General features: G+C 44.5%; 1 protein-coding gene across 14 annotated transcripts; it reads left to right on the plus strand.

The window, feature by feature from the left end:
- The first annotated feature begins 6 nt into the window (after positions 1-6).
- On the plus strand, positions 7-24,893 carry PPIH (peptidylprolyl isomerase H). Of its 14 annotated transcripts, none has more exons than XM_086382712.1 (10): positions 7-172; positions 432-496; positions 788-811; positions 1,084-1,128; positions 1,390-1,432; positions 5,634-5,726; positions 8,915-9,002; positions 9,489-9,529; positions 10,162-10,251; positions 24,723-24,893. In XM_086382712.1, exons 1-9 carry the CDS (start codon positions 149-151, stop codon positions 10,228-10,230), a joined length of 492 nt encoding a protein of 163 aa, XP_086238838.1. In that variant the 5' UTR covers positions 7-148; the 3' UTR covers positions 10,231-10,251; positions 24,723-24,893. The 14 variants fall into 14 exon arrangements, with proteins under 14 accessions (XP_086238838.1, XP_086238869.1, XP_086238912.1 ...); XM_086382743.1 differs by having other exon boundaries at positions 7-146; XM_086382786.1 differs by having other exon boundaries at positions 7-96; positions 788-929.
- Positions 24,894-25,059: the final 166 nt, after the last annotated feature.

Genomic DNA, 25,059 nt, shown 5'->3' on the forward strand with positions numbered 1-25,059 from the left:
GCTCCCGACTTCTGCTTCCGGGTCAGAGGCATGGCGGTGGCAAATTCAAGCCCTGTCAATCCCGTGGTATTCTTTGATGTCAGCATTGGCGGCCAGGTGAGGTCTTGGCAGCCAGTCAGCCCGATGCCAAAGGGAACGTGCACGCGGTATGGCAGGCAGATCACCTCCTCAGGTGTAGCAAACTCGGGAAGCCAAAAAGTGAAATCGAACCAGCACTTACCGACCTGCGGGGCGGGGGTGAGGGAGTAGGAAAAGGAGGAGTCTTGCGCATCCTAGCGCCCCGCTGGTGGAGGGACCGGGTGGAACGGAAGAGTAGGCTATGGAGGCGGAGGTGGGAGAGACCAAGCGGCATGGGGGCCCGAGGGTTCCCTGTTCGGTGAAGCCTTCACGGGCTTGGACTGGGCTTTCTGAACGTCTCTCGCCGGTTGCAGGAAGTTGGTCGTATGAAGATTGAGCTCTTTGCAGACGTTGTGCCTAAGACGGCGGAGAATTTTAGGTAAGAAGATGTTCTTTGCTGGATAAACCAAACGAGAAGCTGGGCCTGTCTGTGGAATCTTCTGCCTACCTCTATCCGTTCATTCACCGTCCTTGATATCTGACTTCTCTGGGTATCGCTCTGAATAGTCTTGACCGTCCCCTTTTCAGTTTATGTTAATCTGTATGCCTGGACGTCTAACCAGCCGGTTGGTGGGCTGGCTAGCGCCGGCGTCTCCCCTTCCCGCCGAGGTTAGGGGCGCTCGGAGTTGTGATGCCATGGCGACTGAGTCGTTCACTCTTTTCCTTTCAGGCAGTTCTGCACAGGAGAATTCAGGTCAGTCTCTGACGTGGTTACTTATCTGCTTGATCCTGAGGGCTGTCCTGAGGCTGCAGTGAGGGTATTGGGGAATCACCGACAGGCCTTGAATGATTGCTGGTGACAGTAATAGAAGGTATTACTATGGGTCTGTCGTCAGTTCATTTGCCTTCTTCGTCTCTCTTCTCCCGACCATCTCTAGAAGAGTGTCTCTGGATCGACTGTATGGTAAACTTGAAAGGCCTGTGTTTACCTGTTACCATTTCAAGTCTCTTTCTTTTTGCTTATAGAAAAGATGGGGTTCCGATAGGATACAAGGGGAGCACCTTCCACAGGTAAGGCCTTTGGCAAGCCATCCTGGGGGACTTTTAAAATTACTATTAGTATGGTTTAGAATTACTTCCTTGGGGGATTAGTCTCTTCAGAGGAAAACAAAACCATAGCATAATTCTTAGTTCTTGAGAAGGGATGTTTTTGTGAACTCAACCGTTGATTTAAGGACTTACTAAAACCAAAGTGATAAACATTATATTTTGAAATTAATGTTATTCCAAACCACAGAATCTTCTCCTAGGATCCTTTGTTCTCTGTTTCAGGGTCATAAAAGATTTCATGATTCAGGGTGGAGATTTTGTTAATGTAAGTATTGTTCCTTTCCTATTAAGGACCTATAAGTTTTGTTTTTGTTGTTATTGAAGCTGCTCCTCAGGGACCTGAGAACAATAGCCAAGTTTGCTGGGGGAGGAGGTGAGAATGGGAATATCCTGTGATGGCTGCTACTCATTGCATCACTAGATGGTATATCAGCACTTTGATTAAGTCAGTTCAGTTCAGTTCAGTCTAGTCGCTCAGTCGTGTCCGACTCTTTGCAACCCCATGAATCGCAGCATGCCAGGCGTCCCTGTCCATCACCAACTCCCGGAGTTCACCCAAACTCATGTCCATCGAGTCAGTGATGCCATCCAGCCATCTCATCCTCTGTCGTCCCCTTCTCCTGCCCCCAATCCCTCCCAGCATCAGAGTCTTTTCCATTGAGTCAACTCTTCCCATGAGGTGGCCAAAGTACTGGAGTTTCAGCTTCAGCATCATTCCCTCCAAAGAAATCCCAGGGCTGATCTCCTTCAGAATGGACTGACTTCCAAATCTCAGTCTTTTAGGGCTGGGAACTGACTTTCCCAGCATACCTATAGGTGATCCATGACAGACCCAAATTAATTGGTCACATGGAATTTAGCTAGAAATCAGTTACAGTTATTTTTTCTAAATGGGGGCAAGTCCCTTTCCAGTGAGCTAAATGCTTATGCCCTTATTTCCCATTCACTTTTGGTATCCCAGTGCCTGGAAAGGTGAGTTGTTATTTTTTTAATCAAGTTCATTAGTGGGCAAGGAATCAGAGTTCTGGAAGGATATTTTCCCTATTCACTAGGAGAACCCATTGAATTAATCCTTCATTGCTAAGCATGATTTTTCTTGAAATGAGATTGTATGCATCCCCATTTCAAGCCTCCTTCGCTTCCCCCAACCTTGCAGGTTTCTGAATAAACCACATTTATGCTTTCTTAAACCTAAACGTTTATCCTTATCCACCCATTTCTGTGCATGATCTGTCTTATTAATATCATTTGGTTAGTCATGTTGCTGTTTTCTTGGATCTGGGAGACATTCTTTATCCTTTACATGTATATTTAGTTTGACTCCTAGGAGTTTTTTAAGATTTCTATCTTTCCTACCCAGATAAGTTTACAAAGTAGCAGATTTGGGGCTGAATCAGAAACAGATATGCTTTGTTTCATCTGTATGATGTTGTAAACTGGGAGATTTTACCGGAAAGTTCTGGAGTTTTGTTTTCTCTGTTATAGCTAAAAAGTAGGGGTGCACTTGGCCTGTGTTTCTCATGCAGCAACAATTGGTTGAGTCAAGTAACAGCTCCCTTTAGACGGGTTCAGTTCAGTTCAGTCGCTCAGTCGTGTCCGACTCTTTGTGACCCCATGAATTACAGCACACCAGGCCTCCCTGTCCATCACCAACTCCCAGAGTTCACTCAAACTCATGTCCATTCAGTCGATGATGCCATCTCATCCTCTGTCGTGCCCTTCTCCTCCTGCCCCCAATCCCTCCCAGCATCAGAGTCTTTTCCAGTGAGTCAACTCTTTGCATGAGGTGGCCAAAGTACTGGAGTTTCAGCTTTAGCGTCATTCCTTCCAAAGAACAGCCAGGACTGATCTTTAGAATGAACTGGTTGGACCTCCTTGCAGTCCAAGGGACTCCCAAGAGTCTTCTCCAACACCACAGTTCAAGAGCATCAATTCTTCGGCACTCAGCTTTCTTCACAGTCCAGCTCTCACGTCCATAAATGACTACTGGAAAAACCATAGCCTTGACTAGACAGACCTTTGTTGGCAAAGTAATGTCTCTGCTTTTGAATATGCTATCTAGGTTGGTCATAACTTTGCTTCCAAGGAGTAAGCGTCTTTTAATTCCATGGCTGCAATCACCAGACGGGTATGTCCTTATTATTTCACCAGTTCCCACCACTGGCTTCCCTTCTTTATGTCACCTACTCCTACAGGCATTTAAGTTTGCAACCCCTGGCCACAACTGATTGGAGTAGGGCTTGGGGTGACCATATCCTTTTTTATTGGCAGGTAAGAAGGGCTAATATGCTATTCTCTGCGTTCTTTTCTTTTCTTCCCAAAGGTTTCTATACTGCTATATTGTCTTAGCAGGGATAGGACCAACTTCTTATGGGTCATTGCCAGGCACATGTGATCACTTACTAATTGCTCTAGAGTTAGCAGTTAGTCAGCCAGAAGTCTGTCAGAGAGAAGAAACTACTCAGAGCCACCCTTAGGGCAGAAAAAATAGAATGAGCAAGAGGTAGAAGCGGAATTTGAGACCTTCTAAAGTTCGACTAAGAATATTTGCTTGTTTGTTTTAATAATGTGTTTTAGAATTTAAAAAGTAATGTTTTTTTTTTTCTGGTTGCGAAACAAAAATACAAAAATGAAAATAAATCGTCTCAAGGAATATACTCTTGGCAATTGCCCATCTTATTGTTGCGAAGATTTGTGTGTCAGATATAACTTTTAACAGATTTCAACTTTTAAAAATTTGTGCTCAGTCATTGTGTTTTCCCTTGTCACTATCTTCTTCCAAAACATTCTTGCTAATAACTCCTTACTGTTCCCTTAGGAAAAGACAGTGAATTTATTTGATCAGTCCACTATCATGGAAGAGTTAAGTTGCTTTCTGTTTTTTGTCCTGCAAATTAATTTGGTCATTTTCCCTACTCTGGCTTCTGGAGCACAGTAGATAGTGTGATTATAGTAAATGATGTATTAACTGATCTTTTCTCTAGGTATTTTTTTTTAAATTGGAAAGGAACATGTTTTCTCTTCCTTCTATATGTATGTGTGTATTTATGTGTAGTTAAAGAAATCCCATGGACAGAGGAGCTGGCAGGCTACATCCATAGGGTCACAAGAGTCAGACATGACTTAGTGATGAAACAACAATAACGACAAAGATAGAATAGCTCACATTTACGCAGAGCTGTGTGGATTGCAAAAAGTTTTTCTCATAGACGCTATTATTGCATCTTTTTGGCAATGTTGTAAGGAGTAGGTGATATCATTTTCACTTGATAGTTGAGGAAACTGGGGCTCAAAGATAAGTGACTTCCCCAGCTCATAAATGATAGATCTGGAACTCAAAGCCCATCTTTCCACTATACAGAGCTTGGTTGTACCAATAACTTTTAATCAAACAGTTTGAGAGTTTTTTCCCTTCCCTGACTTACATTAATCCCCTTTAATGGTCTTTGCTCCAGTAAGGGCCCCTTGATTCTGCACTCAGTCAGCGTTTTCACATCCCATCATGTACCCAATATTCTTTTTGTTTACTAACTGGCTGGAAGAGATTGGTCTTTGGTAGTCTCTCAATATTAACTTTAACCCCTGGGGTTCTGTTTAAGGTACTACAGCAAAGCCTTGGTCAGGTTGCTTTATTATCCTGACTGAAGTTCACTCACCTGAAAAATGGGGAGGATGATAATGCATGTTCCATGGAGTTGTTGAAAGAGCAGAGGGATAACACAAATAGGGTTATGACAAGGTGTTTAGTGGAAGCCAAAGGAGGAAATAGGTCTAGGAACTGGAGAGTCACAGAACCAAGCAGTCCTTCCTTTCTGTTTCTCGAGCTTTCTACACGTGTATTGCAGTGTCTTTTTCTTCTCCAGCCCACCTTGCCGAAGATAGTCACCTGCAACTTCCAGGTTTGCACGGCACAGATTCAGTCTCCAGAGAGTAGATATTCTATTTCCTGCTTCCCATAGAAGGAACTCTGATTGGCCCTACATTCTCCCCTCAAATTCCCCTCACCTCGACTTTAGCCAGAAGGATGGTATCTTGTCATACAGACTAGACTTCCAAGAGCCCACCCACCTGCATAGTTGAGAGGAGAGGGGAAGTAGTCAGTTAAATGGATTCTCATACACGACTGCAGGCAAGAGAGTCTTTGGAAAGGGCACTGATTACATACGTAATCACTGTTTCCTATCCTCTGCTTTGCTTGTGTCTTATCCCACCTTTCTAGAGGCCCAGCTGTGTGACCTTTTTTTTTTCCCCCTCAGTGAGGTGCCATAGCCAAGTTGTGGGCTGCACGTGCCTTGGATGGGGCTTGTTTTGATTACAGGAGAGGGTTAAAGAGGTGTGGCTCCCAAAGTGACCTGCAGGAGTAAGAAGACTTTAAAGCATGGAGGCTTCGGGTGCAGCAGCTGTTTCCTATGAGCTCTGAGAGCCGGCACTCGCAAGTCATTAACACTTCCCTTCTCTCTGCTCAGGGAGATGGTACCGGAGTTGCCAGTATCTACCGGGGGCCATTTGCAGATGAAAATTTTAAGCTTAGACACTCAGCTCCAGGCCTTCTTTCCATGGTAAGTGAGGACCAGTCAATGTTTGGGGCTAGGTTTACAGCCAGCTGAATTCTGGGTCCCTCTGAGGCGTGGCACAGTCTCTTGGGATAGAAGGAAATGCTTTCCTTCCCTTGCCTGACCCAGGACTCAGCTCTGCCTGCCCACCTCTTTCCTCAGTCTGGTTTGATTTTTTGGCCTGGACCCACTAGCCGGCCAGGGAACCAAACGCAAACTCTGCTGTGTGTTTTCTTACTTTGTGTGAGCCAGGACGTGTGGCTGGGCACCCAGCCTTGCTGCTTAGAATGCAGCCGGCTGAGCTGTCAAGACCCAGTGCTCACACACCCGTCACGCCACTCGCCCCTGACTCTCCCTCACACTGCCTGCTGGCCGGTCCCCCTGTTCAGGTCACACACCACTCCTTCTCCCTACTCCCAGGACCCTGCCTGCCCATTTACAACCCCACTCAAACATCTTGCTCCTCTCTCCGTCCCCCTGCCCACCTGCTTTAGCCCCCCAGCTACACCTCCCTGCTTATTCCCCCTTCACTTCTCCTTACTTACCCCTCACCCCTCATTTGCCCTTACCCCTCTCACCCTGCTTCCTTCTCACTGTCCAACCCTCTCCCTCCCTCTTGTCATCACCTATTTCCCTCTGTCAGTTCCCCAACCCTCACTCCCCCAGACCCACTGTTTACAAGCACATTCTCTGTCTGCTTCCCCATTCTTCCACTCATCCACTCAGGCATCCGTCAAGTAAAAATTGTTGACATCCACTGTTTTAGGCCTCGTGGTAAGGCCTGAGGATACAGATCCGATCCCTGCCCTCTAAGGGGGAAGCACACATGCTGAGTGATGAGTCCAGTGTATAATTCATGCCATCAGGGTACTAAGGGGAGGTCACCTCAGTGTATGTAAGGGTACTATGAGGGCCCCAAAGAATGAGAGTAATTGCTGCAAAGATCCAGAGAAGTTCTCTACCAGGTAAAACAGCCTAGACAGAAGATGTGTGACCCTGAAATAGTAGGGTGGCATGGGCAAGGGCCAGAAAGTGAGGAAGGTGATGAGAACATAGGTTGTGGATGGGACAGGGAATGAACTAGTAGAGACCACTGGAGAGGCAGGTGGGTCTAGCTCCTGAAAGGCTCTAAATGCCAGAATAAGGATGAGGTTATGTGGATTTGATTTCATGGAATGTGGAAAGCCATACACTTTTTTGGCAGGACTGGTCGACTTTGTGTTTTAAAACGAAGATCCTGGCTGCAGTGTTTGAGTGGCAGATAGGAATGAAGAGGCTGGGGCAGAGAAGCCAGTTAGGAGGCTGCCATGACACTTGGGTGAGCCTGGCGTAACAGACAGTGTACAAACCTCCTTTTAGAAAAGTCAGGCTGGGCAAGCATGGTACCGTGCCAAAGGGGCTTAGGTGGGCTTGGGTTGTCGTCATGAGGATTGGAACCCCTCTAGGTGTGTGCCGCTCTGTTAGCATCTGGGGAGGGGTCAGAAAAAAGTGGAAAGAAACTTTGCTTTCTGCTGCCTTCAGGCTGACACTGGTTAAGCTGTGTTGTCACCATCCTGTAGCACAGTTGTTTTAATTGTAGCAGTTGTAGCACAATTGCTTCCATTCTCCACTAAATCATGATGAGTTCCTCAAGAGCAGAGACTGAGTCGCATTGATCTCCTAGCCTGACTACCTGATACAGAAAGGTGCTGAGCAGATACTGATGAATGACTGAAAGATACGCAGAATAAAGGCTAATGTTGAGCATATTCTCAGCAACAACTTTGTTTGCATTAATTCATTTTAATCCTCAGCATCCCTTTGAGATAGTGCAAATGAGGAAACAGCGGCATAGAGAGGTTATGCAGCTAAACTAGATCACAGCCAGTAGTGGGGCTGGGATTCAAGATAGATCATCTGGCTCTAGAGCTTGTTCTCTGAACCAGTAAGCTATTCTGCCTGGAAGACTGGCTAAATGACTGACAAAAAACACATGTCGTACGACTGTTTTCCTACCTGCCTACTAATAAATGTTTATACATTGAGCAGCAAGGTAGATAGATTGGAAAAATAAGAGGAGGGGGGGGAGAAGAGAAGAACGAAGGAAGAAGTGGGACCACTGAGGAGTCTGCCCTCATTCCAGAGTTAGGTCTGTTCTCACTGGCTCAGGCAGTCCTTGCTAATGTGAGATGTTCCTACATACGTGAACAAAAACCAAAAATAGTCTCTCATCTCACATGGGGAATTTCTAAAATATGAAGTGAAATCCCTTCTAGACAAAGTCTTTAATGTATTTCATACACATTTTCATTCCTTCAATGTTAAACACAGACTCAACTAACTTAAATCCATTAAACATCCACTGAAGGCTAGTGACCTGATGGTGTCCATTGTTGTTTCCATAGCATTACTTTTATGAGACCTGTGCCTTGAATAGTACTGGTGCTTTCAGTTTTCCTTTTTCTACTCAGTTTTTTCCAAAACAAGGGAAGTATGCAGTGAAATATTCACATAGTTACACAGGCACCTGGTAAGCCAGTGCTGCTGAAACATGACATGGGTTTGCTGATTGCTTTGTGTTGTCATTATATAATGTATTGTGAAGTGTAATGATACAAAAACAATTTCAAGAGAGGAAAAGGGAAGGGATATGGCTGGAGAATTTCAGATCCTCAATTTTAAAAACTAATTTTTCCTATAAAATTCAGCAATAAAGGATTTGGGGTGTAGCTGTAAAAAGCACGTCATTAATTAAACAGAATCTTTTTTCTAGCATGGCAACTTTTTTCACCTAAATTTTTTTATTACCATTATTTCGGGAAAGTACAGAGCCATTCAGACAAAACAGTTTATGGCCCAAGTGACGGGCTTTTTGTGAGCTGGTAGCTAATTCGTGAAGTGTGATCCAGTTATTGCCAGTACTGGCCTAAATACAGCAAATCAGATTCCATTAGCAATTTTTTCCATTATAAAATTCACACTGTAGGAGACATGTGTAGTTATTGAAGGGTCTAGCTCTTTGAGGGCAGAAATTGTGTATTCTGTTCCTCTCTGTGTCCTTGGGTCCTAGGTCAGACCCTGGCTCACAGTCGATGCTCAGTCAGATTTGCTGAGAGAGCGCAGAGGAGTCAGGGCTATAGTCTCTTTTAGGGAGTTTGGCCCTTCAGCTAACACGGCCAGGAAAACTCACGATGTGTCTGTTTGGTTTCCATCAGGCAAACAGTGGTCCCAGCACAAATGGCTGCCAGTTTTTCATCACCTGCTCTAAGTGTGATTGGCTAGATGGGAAGCACGTGGTGTTCGGTGAGTCCTGTTCCTGTCCTAGTCCAGGTCCCCTCACCCAGCGTGGAGCTTCTAAAGGAGCTGGTCCCCCAACTCTAGTGCTCGACGGGTGTAACTGCCCTGGAAGTCAGGAAGGTGGAAGCTGTGGTGGGTGGGGAGGATATGTGGTTAGAGGGGATGACGAGAGGGCCATATGATGTAGTGAGTAGCCACCTGGGCAATGTGACTGTGTAGGTATGGGTGTGTCTGCGGGGGATGGCAGCATTAAGAAATACCGCATGGGCAGCATGGTGCAGTGGGGCTTTGCAATTGTTTCGACCTAGATATGAGCCCTAACTCTGCTCCTTACTACCTGTGACCTTGGGAAACATTTCATTTCCACTGAATATTAATTTTGTAATGTTAGTCTGAGGTTCAAATAAGATAATGGCTGAGAATGGGCCTTGCGGGGCTGGAAAATACTATGCAAATGAGAGTACTCAAGTCCAGCTCATACTCTTCCCACAGGAAAAATCATTGATGGACTTTTGGTGATGAGAAAGATTGAGGTGAGTCCTGTGGTGCTGATCTCCTCTGTCTCAGCCATTCTGGCCTCGTACTATCTGACTAGTATTGAGGAGCTGGAGAACTTGTTTGGCCAGTCTTCACGGGGAGGAGAGACCGTGTGCCTCCCAAGGGTTCTGGGCCCTAAGTTAGCCTCTCTTGTGCGAACTGAGCTTTGGCCTCTGCTGACTCTTTCACCTACTTGATGCAATCCTCCTCAGCATTGTATTCAAGGTTCTTCATGACTGAGTCCCTGCCTCCCTCTCCATGATTTCTTTTGCCCCTTCTGCCGCTGCCACTTCCGTGTTCTAGTCACATCAGGCTACTAGCCCGCCCCTAAATATGTATACACATCCCGCCTCTTGCTCCTTCCTGCCCCAGTCTTTGCTCATGCTGTGTCCTCTACTCTGTCTTATAACTTATTACATTTTTATATGTCATGAGTTTGATGGGTGGAGTTTTTTTTATTTTTTATTTTTTATTTTTGAGATTATACATTTTCTCTTTGATCTGTATTATATTCCTGTCAGATCAGCCTGTGAGCCGTCAGTCCTTAGCACAGGGGCTGGCAGGCATGGGTAAGTGTGTGGTGAGGGGTGTCAGAGTGGAGGAATCACCACTGTGCTTTCTCTCCTAGAATGTTCCCACAGGCCCTAACAATAAACCCAAGCTGCCTGTGGTGATCTCACAGTGTGGGGAGATGTAGTCCAGAGGGAGACTGAATCAGGTAAGTGTGTCTTTCCTGATCAGGAGTCAGGATCCCAGAGAGGGCAGCACGGTCTGGTGGAAAGAACTTTAGACCTGAAGATGCGGGATTGAGCGCATTTTCTCTCTGTGTGACCTGAGAGAAGTCGATTCCCTTCCCTGAGCCTGTTTTCTCATCTGTCCGATGATGATAATGCCTGTCTCCCAGGGTCACTGTAAGGATCAAAAGAGAAAGGTTGAGTGGGACACTTCATTTTTCTAACACATTATAGTTTACAAACTATCAACCTGAAAACCATCAGACACTTTGTGACAGCACTGTTAGACACTCATTTCATTCAGTAGTCCCACTTAGAAAGACCTGGCTGCAGTCCTGGGTGATTGGGAGCAGCCTGGGCAGCCAGAAGACTCTCTTGTCAAGCTTCTCATCAGAACTGATGCTGCAGTCCCAGGTCATGACTTTGTGTTTGCCAGACTCAGAGGTGAATGTGACACATTTCTCAGCCCACAAAGACTCACTTCCTACCTAGGCTTGCTACTCACCGCCCACTCTGTGCTAGACATTGGACATGGAGAGTGGGAGAAAAAGTGAACGATGCCTCCACCTTTTAGGAGCTTATGGGGAATAAAAACACATTCTCAGAAGTGATCACTAGTAATATGAGTGATGTTGTTAAGTGTTAGTATGAGTTCAAGAAAGAAATTGAGCACGTCCAGCTAGGTAAAGGATGGTAGTGCTTTGCCTTTCTTTCCTTTTTTTTTCTTTAAATTTTCAAACCTGCAGGATAATTGGAAGAATAGTACATTGAAACCTATATACTTTTCCCCTAAATTTGCCAATATTGAACATCTTTTTTGTAGCATTTTGCTTTGGCTTTTGTCTCTTTGTCTTCTTCTTTCCTTTCTTTCCCTTACTTCATTTCTTTCCCATCTGGAAGTTGGAGGACTTCTTGACACCTTACCCCTAAATACTTCAGCAAGTGACTCCTAAAAATAAGAACATTGTGCATAACCACAATAATATTGTCTGATATACAAGTTCAAACTTCCCCAGTTATCCACAAAGTAACTTTTCTAGCTCTTAAAGAAATCCCATCAGGATTCACATATTTCATTTGGTTATTTATTTTTAGTTAGGAAAGCAACATAATTCACCTGAAAATTTTCACACAGAACAGCTAAAGCCCCCCTCTCCTTGACAGTTTGCCCCCCACCCCCATCTGCATCCCCATCCCACTGCTCTCAGAGGTAACTGCTGTATCAGTCTAATGTATGTCCATGGGGCCTTTTCTTTGCCAATCTAATTTGGGGAGGTTTTGTTTTTTCCTAAATGGCATCATACTATTGAGTTGGCCAAAAAGTTTGTTCAGGTATGTCCATAAGATGTTACAGAAAAACCATACGAACTTTTGGGCCAACCCAATATTTGTTCATCGTTTTATTTCCATTTGACACATGTCTGGAAGACTTTTCCTATACCATTCATGTAAAAGTATGTAGTACTTAAAACTGATATGCTCTATGTTTGTAGCATATATCTGAATAATTACAAAGTTTATAATTATACAATTTGACTTGAATCAAGTGTACATTTCTGCACCTTAGTTATTTTTTATGTTGTGGCCATTTTGTCCTGAATATGTTAAAAAAAAAATTGGCAGTGGGTTGCTTATCTTAACTTTGGTGATATCCTTTGTTAAAGAGAAGTTCTTCATTTTGATGAGATCAGAATTTTTAATCTTTTCCCTTGTGTTGTGTTTTAATCTTGTTTAAGAAGGTCCTTACTCCCTCAGTCATAATGCCTAATGTTTCTGTAGTTTTTCTTACAAAAGTATCTAGAATTTATTTTTCTGGATTCTGCCATTTTTTTCAAATGCAGATCTAGTCAAATACTAGAGCATCTTAACGACTATGCATACCTCCATCTGCGACTTACTTTGTGTTCACAACATCTGGCACTTAAAGGCATTCAGTTAACATTTATTACATGAGTTAAAGAGAAGGAGAATGTCAGGCATTTTAGGCATGGATCTGGTGTGAGCAAATGCCAGGGCAGGAATGCGCAAGTGTGTGCTGAAAGCTCATGTGGACCCTTGTCCAGCAAATGCTCCCTTCTCAGGCCCAGTTGACACGCTGAACTGTCTTTTCTGCTGCTACTGGGGGCCCCAGGCTCAACCTGCTATCCCCATGCCCTCACTGCGATTCATCCCCCCTCCCCCTCTTTTCTGGGCTGAACTAAAGTTGAACTCACTGGTCCTTTTCCTTCTAAAGACTGACCACTGATCACCACTGGAGGACAGAAGATCATTAAAAACAGTAAAGTTTTGAAATCCTTTTATGTTTGCAGCCTTTTCTCTACATTTTTCTGAGTCCCTTACAAAAAGTTACTGGAAATCTATGTTAGGAGTTTGTCTTCTGAAGGTGGCAATCATCAACCCTCCTCTCCTCACCTGCTGTGAATGAACGTCATGTAAACCTTTGCCTCTACAAAAGCCCTTCTTTTCAGCCTACAACCCCAAGCAGAACAAATCCCATGGGTGCCCTTTGATGCTCCAGAGGTCCTCTACAGCCATACTGTCCAGGAGGCATTCCTTTCTGCTATGGTGGAAATGTTTTGCATCTGTGCTGTCCATTATGGTTGCTTCCAGCTACATGTGACCGTTAAACACCGAAAATGTGCCTGCTGTGACTGAGGGACTCAATTTTTATTTTTATTTAACTTTAATTAAATTTAAAGAGCCACATGTGATACCTTCAACTTAGTCTTCTAACCTTGACTTGCTCAAAATTAAATCTTTCTTAGCTTATATTTAGAGACAATAGAGTAAAAGCAATTGTATCATTTAGTGAATATTTCTGGTGCTCAAATTCTGAGCTAAGAACCTTACTTTAATTATCTCATCTAACTTTACCAAGTTGAAAACTCGTAGGTTTCAAAGTGTAGGGAATCTAAGTGGTAGTCTGACCTTAAGGCATTGCACAGATAGGGTCCTCACTTTGGGTTTCTGAGTAATGGATTTGGGAGAAAGTGGGGAAAAGAGGTGAGTAATTCCCCCAGGAGTATGGTATCCTTCCATCGTGTTTCTCTCCAGCTGTAAAGTTACAAATATCTCTTAATTTCTAAAGGAGTATTTCAGATCCCTCAGGTAGTGTCTGGGTGGAATAATGTTTCACCGCCAGTATAGATGATGTTTTTAAATCCTCCTACCCCACTCCAGTACTCTTGCCTGGAAAATCCCATGAACGGAGGAGCCTGGTAGGCTACAGTCCATGGGGTCGCTAAGAGTCGGCACGACTGAGTGACTTCACTTTCACTTTTCACTTTCGTGCATTGGAGAAGGAAATGGTAACCCACTCCAGTGTTCTTGCCTGGAGAATCCCAGGGACGGGGGAGCCTGGTGGGCTGCCGTCTATGGGGTCACACAGAGTCGGACACGACTGAAGCGACTTAGCAGCAGCAGCAGGCAGTATTTCTCAAACTTTAGTGCACATATGAGTCATTGGGAGGTCTTGTTACCATGCTGGTTCTGACTCAGTCAGTCTGGATGGGACCTGAGGTTTTGCATTTCTGACCAGCTCTCAGTTGATGCTGACACTGAGTAGCAAGGCCACAGGGAAATGACAGCCTGTCTTTTAATTGAGAACTCACCATGTTCCAATCAGAAAAGACACAGAAGGAGATAATCTTTTGATGGTATCAGTCCAGCAGGAATCTACTGCCTTCAAATCAAGAATTCACTTATCAGGCATTTGAGGCCTTGTGCCTAGGCGCTAGAAATAGAGGAATGTAGGAAGGAGACACCTGTCTTCACAGGTGAAGTCACTCAATCAGCTGTACCTCCTATGAAGTCCTTCCTTTCACAACTTCTTTTGTGCTTTATCTTAGATCCTGACCTTGGTTGTAGTGAAAATGAAGTTTTCTATTAATATACAACTCTAGATGCAGAAACCTAGGTTTTATCTCAGTGGGTCCTTTGAAAGCTTTTTATTATGAATTTGTTTGAAAGTGAAAGTTGCTCAGTCATGTCCAGGTCTTTGCGACTCTGTGGACTAAACAGTCCTTGGAATTCTCCAGGCCAGAATACTGGAGTGGGTAGCCTTTCCCTTCTCTAGGGGATCTTCCCAACCCAGGGATCAAACCCAGGTCTCCCTCATTGTGGGCAGATTCTTTACCAGCTGAGCCACAAGAGAAGCCGAAGAATACTAGAATGGGCAGCCTATCCCTTCTCCAGCGGATCTTCCCAACCCAGGAATAGAACTGGGGTCTCCTGCATTGCAGGTGGATTCATTACCAACTGAGCCATCAGGGAAGCCTGAGTCTTATCTTCAGGGGAATTTGGGGAACAATGAATTTAAAGAAAGATCTCTACTGCTTGACAGCACCAGATCTGGGGATCACAGAGAGACTAGCAGGGCTGTCAGCGCACAGCCACTCTTTTCCAGGAGACTCTCAGGCTTTCAAAACAGGATTTTCCTGCTGTAGAGTGCACTGGGTTCTTGGCTACTTACAGCCACATGGCGGAGGTGTCGGGGTGGTGGAACCTCTGTTTTGAAAGCCGGAGAGTCTCTTGGGAAAGAGTGGCTGTGCTCTGCTAGTCTCTCTGTGATCCCCAGATCTGATGCTGTCAAGCAGTAGAGATCTTTCTTTAAATTCATTGTTCCCCAAATTCCCCTGAAGATAAGAATCACATAGGAGCATTTGTTAAGACTACCAATTCCCAATCACCCTCCCCTACCCCTCAAGAGTTTGAGTGAATTTGAGGTAGGATCCAGGATGCTATGTTTGTTACAAGCATCTCAGAGGCTTCTTACCAGAGAAATGTGGGTAACCCTGCTTTAGGTGGTGCTGGATGAATGTTTTTTTAGTATTGTCTCTTAGGAGAAAATATAATTAGCACAGCACATAATTTTACACTATCATAGCTTACAATGAGGTATTACTCAAGTTCAGATAGTCAGTAGGTTAAAAATTAATTGCACGTGTGGATGGTGGCTATAATAAGAGATGTGAAGCTGCTGTTGTAATGACTGAGTTTAAGTCCTCCTAGGCAGTATTTCTCAAACTTAAGTCCACATCCCAACCTGGGATTTCCTGTAGATGTGATACATTCCTGTAGAGGAAGATGCTGAAAGACACCTTGGTTAGACACCTTGGCTAACTTTCATTCATTTCACAACTAAGAACTAATTAATTAAGATAGGCTCCATGCTGCAGATGAGGCTACAAACTTGGAAAGCCCAGTTCTTGCCTTCAAGGAACTCAGTCTCTTAGGGAAACTGAAAATTACAGTACAATAAAGCACCGGACTAGAGATTTTAAGATGAAGGAAAATGAATACTCGTGTCTGCCTGGAGTGTTTAGGAAGACTGCAGGAGAGATGTTTCAGCTGAGTACAAGAATGGAGCTTGTCAGGTAGCTAAAATGGGAGAGCATTCCAGGCACAGGGAATAGCATGAGCAAAGGTACAAACCGCAGGAAACAGCAGGAAGTGTTAGGGAGACTACAAGTAATTCAGTACAGCCAAAGCAAGGTGTGAAAAGCAAATAGAGGCGAGGCTACAGGAGGCCAGGACAGACCTAAGAACCGGCGCAGGCTGATGTATTCATACGTTAACTCCACGGTGGGGCTGAGCTTTAGGCAGTATGTACAACTCCCTCCAGCCCCCTCCCACCCCAGGGTGAGAGTCCACCATGCTTCTGAGATACCAAACGGTGGCCTGACTGTCCAAAAAGAACCAGGCCAGGGGGAGCCACTCAAGGTTTTTGAGCAGAAGAACACCCTTACTGACTTTCTTTATTCAGAAGTGTGGAGGACAGGCTGGAGGCCAGTGAGATGCCCCTGCAGCAGTCTGGACAGAGAGGTTCCACGGAAATACGGGTCTAGGGAGCAGGGCAGCAGATATCTGCATACCTGCTGGGTGTGTAACACTGTTCCCTGCCCTGAAAGTCAGAAGCCCTGCCAACTGTACAGGGCAGGGAGGAGAGAATGGCTCTATTCCAGTCCCTCCAGTACAAAGGCAAAGCTCCCGCCCTGAAACCCAGCATGTATACAGAGTGATACATCATGTCCATGGAATACTATATAGCCTTAAAAAGAAAAAAATACATCTGTATGTGTTGGCAGATTTCTAAGATACATTAAAGGACAAAGTCAAGATATAGTACATTAATAAACATGCTATTTAGAATTACTCTTTCAGAAATTACTGGAGTGATGGATTGCTGACTGGTAGTAATGGTTACCTCTGCAGAGTAGAGATAACTGAAGACTTTCTTTTCAGTTTATGTATATGCTTGAATTTTCTACATTGGGCATGTATTTTATAATATAAAATTCAGATACACAGAAATACATACTGTGTATCTGCAGTTTTAACTAATCCTAGTTCCTCCAGTCCTTCCCAGGAGCGTGTGGCTAACATCAGTTTATGAATCATTCCCTGGTCCCTTCCTGGGTGTACCCACCGTACTTGGTTCACGTCTCTATTCCCACATTTAACACAGTGTATCATGAATGTGTTGGTCTGGTTTTCTCTAGACTCAGAATTCCTTGAAGCAGGGACCATGCCTACTCACAAAGTGCCTGGGCAGGGATTAGAGCTTAGGTTCCAGTTCAGTTCAGCTCAGTCGCTCAGTAGTGTCTGACTCTTTGCAACCCCATGAATAGCAGCACGCCAGGCCTCCCTGTCCCATCACCAACTCCCAGAGTTCACTCAGACTCATGTCCATCGAGTCAGTGATGCCATCCAGCCATCTCATCCTCTGTCGTCCCCTTTTCCTCCTGCCCCCAATCCCTCCCAGCATCAGACTCTTTTCCAATGAGTCAGCTCTTCGCATGAGGTGGCCAAAGTACTGGAGTTTCAGCTTTAGCGTCATTCCTTCCAAAGAAATCCCAGGGCTGATCTCCTTCACAATGGACTGGTTGGATCTCCTTGCAGTCCAGGGGACGCTCAAGAGTCTTCTCCAACACCACAGTTCAAAAGCATCAATTCTTCGGCGCTCAGCCTTCTTCACAGTCCAACTCTCACATCCATACATGACCACAGGAAAAACCATAGCCTTGACTAGACGAACCTTTGTTGGCAAAGTAATGTCTCTGCTTTTGAATATGCTATCTAGGTTGGACATAACTTTCCTTCCAAGGAGTAAGCGTGTTTTAATTTCATGGCTGCAGTCACCATCTGCAGTGATTTTAGAGCCCAGAAAAATAAAGTCTGACACTGTTTCCACTGTTTCCTCATCTATTTCCCATGAAGTGATGGGACCAGATGCCATGATCTTCGTTTTCTGAATGTTGAGCTTTAAGCCCACTTTTTCACTCTCCACTTTCACTTTCATCAAGAGGCTTTTTAGTTCCTCTTCACTTTCTGCCATAAGGGTGGTGTCATCTGCATACCTGAGGTTATTGATATTTCTCCTGGCAATCTTGATTCCAGCTTGTGTTTCTTCCAGTCCAGCGTTTCACATGATGTACTCTGCATATAAGTTAAATAAACAGGGTGACAATATACAGCCTTGACGTACTCCTTTTCCTATTTGGAACCAGTTTGTTGTTCCTTGTCCAGTTCTAACTGTTGCTTCCTGACCTGCATACAGGTTTCTCAAGAGGCAGGTCAGGTGGTCTGGGATTCCCATCTCTTTCAGAATTTTCCACAGTTTCTTGTGATCCACACAGTCAAAGGCTTTGGCATAATAAAGCAGAAATAGATGTTTTTCTGGAACTCTCTTGCTTTTTCCATGATCCAGCAGATGTTGGCAATTTGATCTCTGGTTCCTCTACCCTTCTAAAACCAGCTTGAACATCAGGAAGTTCACGGTTCACATATTGCTGAAGCCTGGCTTGGAGAATTTTGAGCATTACTTTACTAGCGTGTGAGATGAGTGTAATTGTGCGGTAGTTTGAGCATTCTTTGGCATTGCCTTTCTTTGGGATTGGAATGAAAACTGACCTTTTCCAGTCCTGTGGCCACTGCTGAGTTTTCCAAATTTGCTGGCATATTGAGTGCAGCACTTTCACAGCATCATCTTTCAGGATTTGGAATAGCTCAACTGGAATTCCATCACCTCCACTAGCTTTGTTCGTAGTGATGCTTTCTAAGGCCCACTTGACTTCACATTCCAGGATGTCTGGCTCTAGGTCAGTGAGGTCCCAGAGCACCATGCAACTTGTACATTCGTACATTTTTGTACATTCTCCTTGAGGACCCGGGATTAGACTTCTGTCTGAGCCTGTGCTATGATGCCAGGACCCACTGTGCTCTGGAGGAGGGGGAATGTTAGCCATGTTTGGGGGTAGGGGTACACTCAGTGGTAACTGAGTGTACTCACCCCATTCTTTTAGTACAGCCAACTCCAAGGCCATAAACAGAGGGTGTGGACTTTCGTTTCTCTATAGCCCTGAGCCCAAAACCTTCAAGGAAAAGGGATTGCTCTTTGTCTAGAGCTCCAGAGAGCCATCAAGGTCTGGCCGAAAGCACACAGACTTTGTAGCCAAGTAGACCAGGAAGCCCCATCACTATCAGGCCATTAAACCCCTGGGAACCCTAGTTTTCCCCTTTGCTTAATTATAATATATACTGCACAGAATTGTGAGGGGTAAATAATAAATGAGATAGTGTATTGTCTGTAAATACTATTAATAGCTTCTTCCTTGGTTCTTACGTAATATCCCTCTCCACTCTGCTGTAGGGCACCAAAGGTCTGGCCTGTGGCAAGAAGCAGAGCGGTTCTGCTCTTTGGGGAAAGGAGGGTTTGGGGTGCAGAGGAGAGCTGCGAGTGTTTTCTCTCGTGGCCGATCCCCTCTGAGCTGCTTCTCTCTTCCATCCCTCGCAGACCCTCCACCTCTGCCACTGGAGGCCTTCCCTTGCTCGATGTGATACTCTTGAGTAAGATAACCTGGACTGGCCCCTGTGTTGGCTTCCATGCTGGCTGCTGCCCCATTTGATCAAGAAAGAGACCTTGGAAGCATCACAGATTCAAAACCCAGAATTTTATGTTTAAGTTTTCAACTGTAAATAAAGTTTTGGTTTTTTTTTTCCTTTGTATGTTGTGTTCTTCTTAAATGGTTCTAATGATACCCTACCTCCTCATGCCTTAGCTCCAGCTAGGAGAACTGGCTCTCCCCAGAGACCAGCATTGCCCAGAGGCAGGCTTTTGCTATGCAGAGTTGATGCCTCAGATTTATAAGCAGTTGTAGCAGCCCCCTCTTAGGTTAAAGCTAATCAGACAAGACAAAGCTCCAGGGCCTTCTAGCACTATTTCTTCCAAAGATGTTTCCAATAGGTTCCATTTGGTTAGTTCTAGAGCCTGTAGGTGAAAGGTCACTAGCTTGGGATATTTGGGGATGGAAGACCATTTGGTAGAATGTGGCTTAATCATGATGAAATGGGAATAATTTAGTTAAAAATCTTGGTTTGAATCTGAAGTCACTTTTTAAACAGCTGAGGTCTTGAGACCTTCCCCTCTCAGAACCTTGGTTTCCTCATCTGCAAAATGGGGATAATATTACTATTTTGTAGTACTGTTGAAAGGGTCAAACAAGAGAATGAATATAAGAGTAACTTGTAAACAGTAGCACGCGTTGGAAAATATGTTTTGAAAGGAAATAGCCCAACATAAAAAGATCCCGTTGAGTATCATGTTCAAGAGATGAAGGGAACTCCCTGGTATTCCTTTCATGAGGCAATGTGTGTGTTATCCCATTCCTACGTTCTCTTGGCTCATGGCAGGGATGACTCATAACTGCTAGCAGCAGGCTACTGTAGCTAGCAGAGTAGCAGAGAGCTAAAGTCTCTGACACAACAGGACCAGCTTAAAAGTGCCATTTCACTGTACTGGGGGTCAAGGAAGATGGTGAGATGATCAAGGGCCTCTGTTGTATGGATATTTGCAACTCTGTCTGGCTAAGTAAACAGGATTCAGGGAACACAGGAAAGAAGGGGCTGTGTAGGAGAAATCTTGAAGTAACTAAATGGAGTAGAATTATAGACAGGAGGGAGAGTGAGCAGCTGGGATCCTGAGTTGACAGCCCTGATGGGACATCGAATTAAATTACACTTGGCACCTATATTCTATGCCAGTGTCTGTCCTGGGCACTGGAGCTGTGAAAATGAATAAGATGTGACCCGTGCTTGTGACAGGGACTAGGCAGTTTGGATTCAGTGCAGTGTTAGAATGTGAACCCTTATGAAGGCAGGAAATTTGGTCTTGTCTTTTTTTACTGCTGTCTCCAGCACTAGAAGAGGTAAGCACCCAGTAGCCAGTAAGTGCTTAATAAATAATTGTCATGAATGGTAGTGGTATGTTTAAGGTGCTATGGAAGCAGGCGGAGAGATCGGGGGTGAAAGGAAGAGGCAACATTTGAGGTAAGTATTGGCAAAAAGCAAAGGAGAAAAGGAAAGATATAAACATCTGAATGCAGAGTTCCAAAGAATAGCAAGAAGAGATAAGAAAGCCTTCTTCAGCGATCAATGCAAAGAAATAGAGGAAAACAACAGAATGGGAAGGACTAGAGATCTCTTCAAGAAAATCAGAGATACCAAAGGAACATTTCATGCAAAGATGGGCTCGATAAAGGACACAAATGGTATGGACCTAACAGAAGCAGAAGATATTAAGAAGAGGTAGCAAGAATACACAGAAGAACTGTACAAAAAAGATGTTCACAACCCAGATAATCACAACGGTGTGATCACTGACCTAGAGCCAGACATCCTGGAATGTGAAGTCAAGTGGGCCTTAGAAAGCATCACTACGAACAAAGCTAGTGGAGGTGATGGAATTCCAGTTGAGCTATTCCAAATCCTGAAAGATGATGCTGTGAAAGTGCTGCACTCCATATGCCAACAAATTTGGAAAACTCAGCAGTGGCCAAGGACTGGAAAAGGTCAGTTTTCATTCCAATCCCAAAGAAGGGCAATGCCAAAGAATGCTCAAACTACCGCACAATTACACTCATCTCACACGCTAGTAAAGTAATGCTCAAAATTCTCCAAGCCAGGCTTCAGCAATATGTGAACCGTGAACTTCCTGATGTTCAAGCTGGTTTTAGAAGGGTAGAGGAACCAGAGATCAAATTGCCAACATCTGCTGGATCATGGAAAAAGCAAGAGAGTTCCAGAAAAACATCTATTTCTGCTTTATTGACTATGCCAAAGCCTTTGACTGTGTGGATCACAATAAACTGTGGAAAATTCTGAAAGAGATGGGAATCCCAGACCACCTGACCTGCCTCTTGAGAAATCTGTATGCAGGTCAGGAAGCAACAGTTAGAACTGGACATGGAACAACAGACTGGTTCCAAATAGGAAAAGGAGTACGTCAAGGCTGTATATTGTCACCCTGTTTATTTAACTTATATGCAGAGTACATCATGTGAAATGCTGGACTGGAAGAAACACAAGCTGGAATCAAGATTGCCGGGAGAAATATCAATAACCTCAGGTATGCAGATGACACCACCCTTATGGCAGAAAGTGAAGAGGAACTAAAAAGCCTCTTGATGAAAGTGAAAGTGGAGAGTGAAAAAGTGGGCTTAAAGCTCAACATTCAGAAAACGAAGATCATGGCATCCGGTCCCATCACTTCATGGGAAATAGATGAGGAAACAGTGGAAACAGTGTCAGACTTTATTTTTGGGGGCTCCAAAATCACTGCAGATGGTGACTGCAGCCATGAAATTAAAAGACGCTTACTCCTTGGAAGGAAAGTTATGACCAACCTAGACAGCATATTCAAAAGCAGAGACATTACTTTGCCAACAAAGGTTCGTCTAGTCAAGCTATGGTTTTTCCTGTGGTCATGTATGGATGTGAGAGTTGGACTATGAAGAAGGCTGAGCGCCAAAGAATTGATGCTTTTGAACTGTGGTGTTGGAGAAGACTCTGGAGAGTCCCTTGGACTGCAAGGAGATCCAACCAGTCCATTCTAAAGGGGATCAGCCCTGGGTGTTCTTTGGAAGGAGTGATGCTGAAGCTGAAACTCCAGTACTTTGGCCACCTCATGCAAAGAGTTGACTCATTGGAAAAGACCCTGGTGCTGGGAGGGATTGGGGGCAAGAAGAGAAGGGGATGACAGAGGATGAGATGGCTGGATGGCATCACTGACTCGATGGAGGTGAGTCTGAATGAACTCTGGGAGTTGGTGATGGGACAGGGAGGCCTAGCGTGCTGCGATCATGGGGTTGCAAAGAGTCGGACACGACTGAGCGACTGATCTGATCTCAGTCGTGTCCGGCAGATTGGTTGGAATTAGCCTGGAGATAATGGTGGGGAGGGCCTTCTAGGAAAAGGGAACTATATTCTTGGGCCAGAGTCTATACGAGATGGGGACCCAGTTAAAGTTTTGCAGAGGAGATTCTTGGAATGAACCCACTGGCTTTCACATCACTTAAAGGTACACACCAAAGCTGTGGTCACCTGGGCTCTCAGGGTGACAGGGGGACTCTGGTGTAGAGAACTCTCACCTTGAAACAGGAGATGAATTTTGACATGAACTTTCTCCTCAGTGCTTCAGTACCATCTGCAGTGGTAGATGTAGCTACAAGGAAAACTAGTTTCGTATTTCTTAAATCCTTCATCTATCTTCATGTGCATTGAGCATGAAGAGAGAGCTTAGTAAAGTAATTGGATGAGTAAGTAATGATACTTCTAAGTAACACTTTAAAGACAAATGTTACAGAATTTATTGTTCTGCTTGAGAAGCCATCCCTTCGAAGCAGTTACATAGGGAAGGTCCCTCACTTATTCTCAAAGGTGCTGCTGCTATTATTCTAAGTGTCTTTATAACTCCACTTTGCAAAAAAGCTCTCAAGCCTCTAGGGCACACTTTTAAATGTCCTCAGTGTTGGCAGAATTGCCTTTGAGGAAACATTTTCTTTTTAACAGTCAAAAGTCACCTGGAGCTGGAACAGATGAATAGCAGCTCTGGGGCTGCAAACCTTTTCTCTTGGATTACTGGCACTGCTGCCTAGATAACCTCTGCTGCCATTACCTCCTTCTCCGATCCATTTTCTACATCACACCGTATTTAATACATTAAGATACCATGTGTCAGGGACTATGCCAGATGCCTCAGGAACTGGTAGTCCTATAGGGAAGATGTAAGGAGTGCAGTACAGTGTGTGAGGAGAGGAAGGGTCTCCTAATCTAGTAACACCTGAGGCAAGATGCAGAGGATGAAGAATTAAGCAGACAAAGGAGAAAGGAAGAACAGAGGGAATAGAATGCAGTAATTCAAAGGAAGCAGTTGTAAAAGGGTCACCTGGAAGGTTGGACAGGGGATGTGAAAGAAGATTGGAAGCTAAGTCTAGAGGTCATGCAAGGTCCTGCCAACCACATTAAGGAATCTGGACAATTCTGTGGGTCACTGAAAGATTTTAAGTAAGACAGTGTCATGATCAGATGGCGGTTTCAAACACGATGTTGGCGTGGGGACTATTAGAGTAAGAAAAAATGATAACTGCGGTGCTCTAAGCCAGAGTTTGGCAGGCCAGGTATTTTCTATTTTTCAGTGGTTCATGAGCTAAGGATGATTTTTAAATGTTTAAATAGTTGGGGGAGAAGGGTTTAAACAGTTGGAAAATGTAAATATTTTGTGACGAAAAACTGCACGAGATTCAAATTTCCGTAAGTTACTTTTGGGGGGAACACAGATGCACTTGTTTACTGATTGCCTATGGTTACTTTCAGGCTCTATGAAGTTGAGTGGTTGAGATGGAATCATCTGACCCCTAGAGAAAAAGTGTGCTTACCTAGCTCAGTAGTAAAGAACCTGCCTGCCAATGCTGGAGACATGAGTTCGATACCTGGGTTGGAAAGATCTCCTGGAGAAGGAAATGGCAACCCACTCCAGTATTGTTGCCTGGGAGATCCCACAGACAGAGCAATATGGTGGGCTGCAATCCATACAGGTTACAGAGAGTCGGACAGGACTTAGCAACTAAACAACCACCCCTGCAATGAGCACTAGATGATGATGGCCTACATTAGAGTAGCAGCAGTAGGAATAAGGACTGGATTGGCATTTAGAGATTTTCTATGACTGATTCAGGGAGGCGTTTAGGAGGTGGAATTGACAGCCTAAATGATACCGATGGGGTAAGGACTACCACACTAGCCTTCTAGGCGGCTTCCCTACTTCCAAGGTAACAACCCATTCTCTGCTCCCTAGCAATACCAAAAAAAAAAAAAAAATTCCAGTCCCTATTTCAACTCTAAAATTACCCTTCTCACTATTGCCCTCAAGTTTCAGATAAAATGTTCCTAATTTAACCCTGCCTTCCTGTATAACCCAGCGTCTTCATTCTGGTCCTGTGTAAACTACTTTACTTCCATTTTCCCCAGACCCCATCTCTTCCCTCTGTGCCTTTGCATAAACCTCCATGTGCTTGAAGTCGGCTACCTTCTTCCCACGGCCACTCCCAAAACGCTTTGTGCATTAGCAGCGCTGGGGTGTTTGGTATGTCGCATTTTGAATTTGTGCCTTCATCCCTAGGCTGAGTTTAAGAAGGCTGCAACTGGCGAACTTGTCCATCCCCAGGAGATAGCAGACGCCTAATAAAGAACGAAGGTGAAGGGCTTCATCTACATTATGTGGCAGCCTCAATTATGGCTGTTGTAAGAATAAAATGCCTAGCTTGCGCAATAAAGTTGAAATTAAATCTTTTTTGTGGCCAATACAAAAAGACGTGAATACTTAACCAGACAGTCCTGTGCTTGGAAGGCAGGTCCCCATGGAGTACACCCCCGCCCTCCGCCCTCAATATTTTTAACAGGGGCTTCCTAATAGCTAGCATGATCCCCCCCGCAGAGTGACTGGTTCGCCGTAAACC

This window comes from Bos grunniens, chromosome 3 (genome assembly GCF_055505025.1).
Source record: "Bos grunniens cultivar Pamir isolate PY7600 chromosome 3, Bosgru_T2T1.0, whole genome shotgun sequence".
Lineage (NCBI taxonomy): Eukaryota > Metazoa > Chordata > Mammalia > Artiodactyla > Bovidae > Bos > Bos grunniens.